Source organism: Gavialis gangeticus, unplaced genomic scaffold (assembly GCF_001723915.1).
Source record: "Gavialis gangeticus isolate Ggan-Ray unplaced genomic scaffold, GavGan_comp1, whole genome shotgun sequence".
Classification (NCBI taxonomy): Eukaryota; Metazoa; Chordata; order Crocodylia; family Gavialidae; genus Gavialis; species Gavialis gangeticus.
The window spans coordinates 150,529,598-150,535,101 of NW_017729022.1; the positions used below are offsets into that span (position 1 = coordinate 150,529,598).

Genomic DNA, 5,504 nt, shown 5'->3' on the forward strand with positions numbered 1-5,504 from the left:
TGGATTGTTGTCTAGGAAGCCTTAGCCCACCTCAGGACACCATTCCCAAAGCTTCCAATTGGTCTCTGTGATGCAGGTCTCATGTTGTCTTCCACGTCTGCTCACTGGTAGGACAGAAGAGAATACCGCCTGTGCACCTATCTCCTTCAGCACACCCCCCAGAGCATGGTAGTCCTCCATCAGGTGATCAGGGCTTCTCCTGGCCACATCATTAGTACCCACATGGATTAGGACCATGGGGTAGTAATCGGTGGGCTGGATCACAGCCTGGATCATCCCCGTCACGTCCTGAATCTTTGCTTCAGGCAGGCAGTAGACCTCGCGTGTCGAGGGGTCCTGGCAATAGATGGGGCCCTCTGTACCTCTCAGGATGACAACCACTTGATGCTTCCTCCTCTGGGACTGCTTGGCTCCTTCGGCCTGTTTGGAGCATGGAGAGTGTGGAGTTGCCTCCTCTCCTTCCTTCTCCTTCAGTGTTGCCAGGGCCTCATACCTGTTCTCTAGCTGGACTGGAGGAACTGGTACTGTTATGTTGTGAGCAGCCCTGGTTCTGGATGTGACTGTCTGCCACTCTGCAGTGGAGGGCATGTTGGGGCTGCAGCTCATAGAGTACTTCTAAAAGGGCACTATGGCTTATGCCCAAAGAGAGATTTTAATACATGTTGCCATTATTTTAAAATAGCTGCCAGGTTGGATGGGAGCTCTTGCATAATGAAGATTGACATGGGACTGAAAAGAGATCCTTAAGTCTAGCCCTCAGCTGCTGCAAGCAACTGGGTTGTATAATTAATTTCATAAACACTGATTGATGTTGGTTAATGTACAATAATAGCTTGATCAGTATGAAGAGACATTATTTATTATAGCAAGCCTGTTTCACTGAACCTATTTCTAGTTCAGCACATGCTGAGGTCTCCGCAGGGCTAGGGAACTCCTTTTATCTCCCTACCACCTTCCACTGTTCCCAACAAAGCATCAAGGCTTGAATAGACCATTCATGCCTTCCTTCCAAAACATTCTGCTGGCTTCCTCTCTAACAGCTACTGTTCTCCCCAGGTCTCTATTGATTCCCCCTTTCTCCCCTTTCCCTTTGCCTAGTGAGAGCTTTCTTTTGTTCAACAGTCACTCAGAACCAAATGGTTTGCTTCATTCAGTGTCTGAGCTTTAACTGAGTAGCATTGTAACATGTGCCTCTGCTCAAACCAACACCCTTTACTAACTAGCTCCTTCCAGAGTGCCATAAAGACACACTTCCCCATATAATATTATGCCTTGATGGTGGTTTACTTTGAGAATTGGAGCTAGTAGCATGCACATTAGTCTGTGAAAACCAAAATGTATGATGGATACTTGTGGAAAAAAATCCACAGAATTATACTATGTATACTGTGGAATATCTCCATATACAGGAAAGGCATGTCCTCTTACTTGGGGGTAGTTACACTGGGAAGGGATGAAATATTGGAGAATATACTGGGTTAGCTCCCAAGAAGGTAATTAAATGACCAAATAAATCATGAGTGGGTACATCTACATAAGATGCCATAATGCACAGTAGTCTAATCTACTGCACATTAATGCATCATGGCAGAAACTGTATTAATGCACTAATGCACATTAAGTATCACAAAAAAACCTGTTTGCTTTGCTACTGAGCATTAGCACAAGCTCATGCACCTTTATGTAGTACCTCGTATTAGAGGAACTAAACTTAATGAGCAGTAGCAAAGGTGCATTAAGGAATGTGTAGACATGCCCAGTATGTCTAAATTATACCAACATTGGAGTAGCTTGGAAAGTTCTGCAAGTCTGTCTATCCATGAATCAGTTTTCTGTGTTAACATTTAGGAGTAGGGTGTGGGGGAAAGGGGAGGGAAACGGGGTGGAGGGGATAAGTTGAGTACCCAAACAATGAAGCACCAAGAAGCCCAGCTGTTGCCTTTAAAACTGTCACTTCATTTCTTACCCTGCTAGCCCTTGTGCACCAGAACTGCAAGGGCTTTCCCTGTGGCTACAGGAGACCATGTCAGAAACATTCCCCACTAAAGTTCAGCAAGAGCTGTTCCAGCCCCTTTCAACCACAAAGCACCTTATAATAGCCCGAATGCACTGTAAAAAACTTAGTATCTTTAGTCCAAAAAATCCCTACAACATGCCCCAGTGACAGAGCAGGAGAGATGAGGGCATCGCCAGTGCCTCAGACTGTGCAGTAGCAGGGAACTCATTAGGTACAATGTGACCAGATGATTAGTGCGAAGTAGAAAATGCTTCATGCTACAGTAGAAAGGTAAGAAAAACCTCAATGTTCTTGCCAATCTAGCCAGGGGAGAAACTTCCCCAAATCTTGTGATCAGTTTGATCCTGACTGTATGTATGTGCAAGATGCACTATGAGAGATGTCTCAGTACAATTAGGAGCACCAACTCTCACTGGCCATTTTGAAGTGTAGCCAATGCCTGATGGATGCAATGAACCTTGTTAGCATATTACACATTCATTGTGAAATAAAATGAACAAGGGAAGAAAATTTAAATGTCGACTTCTGTGTAGGACATCCTTAAAACACAAACTTAATTAAAAAACCCCAGGATGTCACAAGCCTACCACCCTAGTGCAAACCCTCATACCACCTCATACCACAGAAGCTAAGCTCGCTATTGCCTTCATATCCAAACAATATGGATACCAGTAAGAGGTTTCCACTAGTGTAAGAGGAGGAAGAACATATAGCCCACAAGTAATTCCAAAGCTTTTTAATTAAATATAAGAGGGTGACTGCAATGACAAAAAGATGATGCTTCTTAACAAAAAAGAACAGCAGTTCCCTCACTGTATAGATAACATGAATGAAGATGAAGCAATACAGGAACAAAGAAAGCTGGTCCTGAGGTCTGAGGAGGTCCTGAAGTCCCTCAGCAGCCTGTGGAAAAAAGGGAGGAAATGTGAGATAGTGCAACCCCATGTTCTATATCTTGCCTTACAAAGACCCTGTTGGTCCACACAAGTAGGCAGCTATTCGATCCGGCTTTGGATCCGGCTGCTTTGGATGCCAGTGATCTAATCCGGAGCTCTGGACCGGGTTCCCACTTCGATCCGGCCATAGCAGCTCCAAAGCTGACAGGCAAAACTCGTAATATGGGTACTTGTGCAACTGTGTCTGCCTTGGGACAGTTGATTGTCTGTATTGATTATTTCCTCTCCTTAGTTTGTGGTTTTGTAGGTGTTAATCATTGCTCGTTAACTTGTTAACACCTAAAGACAGCGCACATATATGGGGCCTCTCCTGCTCCTTGGAGCAAGTGTGAATGGTAGTATAGAGATTTAGCTGGGAGGAGGGAAAAAGCCCAGAAAGTGAAGGATTTGGTACTTTGAAACTGCAGGTTGGGGGTATTCAAGGGAGAGTGGCCATGGGGAGCAAGTAGAAAAGGTGCATCTGGTTAAGGAAGGGAAAAGGGACTTATTTCTTTTATTCAGATCCCAAGATCAGGGCTTCATCCATCAGGTCAGAGAAAGCTCCTTTGTATTTTCTTGGCTGAGGCAGGGAAAAAGGGAAGGGGAAGCTTATCAGTAGCTACAGCAGAGAGAAAGAGTGCTGGTTTCTGCTGGGCTTTTCTTCTGGTTTGTTTACTTGGTTACATTGGAAGGAGAGGGCTTTTTCATGGGAGGGCAGAATTTTCCAATCAGCATGGGAAACTGAAGCTGCAGTTGCATTTACACGGAAGGGAGGTTAGTCACTTTTAACCCTGTCTCCTATCAGACAAACCAAAAATATGAAAAAGGCAGGATAACTTTTTTCTTCAGTGGAATCATTCATCTGTAAGATGCAAGTATAAGTCATGATGCTGGGATTTGATTTAGGCTAACCAGAAGGTTCCTCAAAAGTTAAAAGAATTAAGCTCATTCACTTCCTTCCTGGAGATTTGGAAAAAAAGTTAGTTGAGGTGGTAGCCATTTTCTGAATACATGTCCTGGACCATGCCATTCTTCTTCCTTACATTGCCACTTTTATACTTACTGGCCCAGATGCCTGCAGACGCATTAGCTCCATCTTCTCTTTGTGCTGCCGTTGCTTCTGCTTCTCTTCATATTGACATTTCAGCATTGCTAGCTCCATATCCTGCCGCATCTTCTCCAGCTCAGTCTCAGTGGCTGGGGTCTGCCTGAAATTTGCCACCTTCATCTCCAGCCAGTTGCTGATTTTCCTCTCATTGGTGACTGATTGCAGATACTTGAGTTCTGCCTGTGGCTTGGTCTCCCTATGCATCTCCTGGTCTGCAGTGTTTTGTAGCTCTGTCGCATCATCGGAGAGATCTGGGAGACTATCAGGAGTTTCTTCCTAGTATGTTTGGGGGTGGAGGGGAGAATCATCCACTCAAATTTAAGCTGATAAAAACTATGTAAGCATCTGCTGGCAAAAGAAATGTGTTCAACTTAACTTAAGCAGATTCAGCCTGTGTGTGTGTAAAACACCTGCACTTAAATATTAAGGTCCTATTAAAGTCCTATTTGCACAACTAAGCCAGAGGCTCCACTTCAGCATGGCTTAAAGTTGTAAAGTAACCATGTCCTCATGACCAAATCAAAGTACTTGGCAAAAACCCAAGGTCTAGAATGCTGATGTATGGATAAAAAATATTAAGGATCACTTGGAAGATAAGGAAGTCTAGTAAGTGGTATTATACCCAATAGGAGCTTACACTAAGAACTTCCTCTGAGAACTATGGTATGAAGATCCTGCCACCATCTTTGATATCAATAGCTAGAATATTTTATCATTCTGGAGTAATTTGTGTCTGTACATAACATGAGGTTTGTCAAAATGAGCCAATTAAAATGAGAAGCCAGTTTGTTTTGGCAGAAAAGGGAACGAGAGACACAGTTACTCAAGCTAGTCTTAAATCAAGTAGAAGGCAGGGTAGATTTGCACCTTTCAGAGTAACCAAAGTGTGCACACACGTGTGTGTGCATGTGTACATTATATATATGTACACATTTGTGTGTGTGTGTGTGTGTGTGTGTATACATATAGCACAGAAAAGGGAGTGCTAACAGGCTAAATTAGCAGGAGTAGCATTGGGTTGAGTAGCATTGGGTTTCCAACAAGATGCCACAAATAGACCATGCAAGGGAGGTCATATATCTCCCTTATAAGATTAAGGAAACCTGAATATATTCTTTGTACAGGGGCAGATATTCTTTTCCATTATTCATTGGACCAACAAGAACTGGTGCTATTTTAGACTTAGTTTTGGTAAATATCAAGTTATTATAAATGTGCTAGTAATAGAAAATAGGTTTGGGTAGTGTAACCACAAATAATTCAGATTATATTAAAAGAAAAATAAACAAAACTTTTACATAAAGCACCATGAGGTAGAGTGCCCCCTCATCCCTACTCCCCAACCCAGCAGATGCTCACCTGTTAGGTCAGGGGGGACTGAGCTCTGTTTTGGAGCCACCCAAGTGGAGAAGCCTTCCTGCAGCCTCTTTCCTCTAGCCCCACT

General features: G+C 43.4%; 1 protein-coding gene across 1 annotated transcript in view; it reads right to left on the reverse strand.

Moving 5' to 3' along the window:
* Positions 1 to 2,608: 2,608 nt before the first annotated feature.
* The window catches only part of LOC109296480 (transmembrane protein 247-like), a 9,523-nt gene continuing 6,627 nt past the window's right edge, over positions 2,609 to 5,504 (reverse strand). Inside the window, exons 2-3 of the mRNA XM_019515890.1 lie at positions 4,016 to 4,336; positions 2,609 to 2,920 (exon numbers count right to left, since the gene is read on the reverse strand). Coding sequence (XP_019371435.1) covers positions 2,609 to 2,920; positions 4,016 to 4,336 — 633 coding nt within the window. The remainder of the gene's footprint in view (positions 2,921 to 4,015; positions 4,337 to 5,504) is intronic.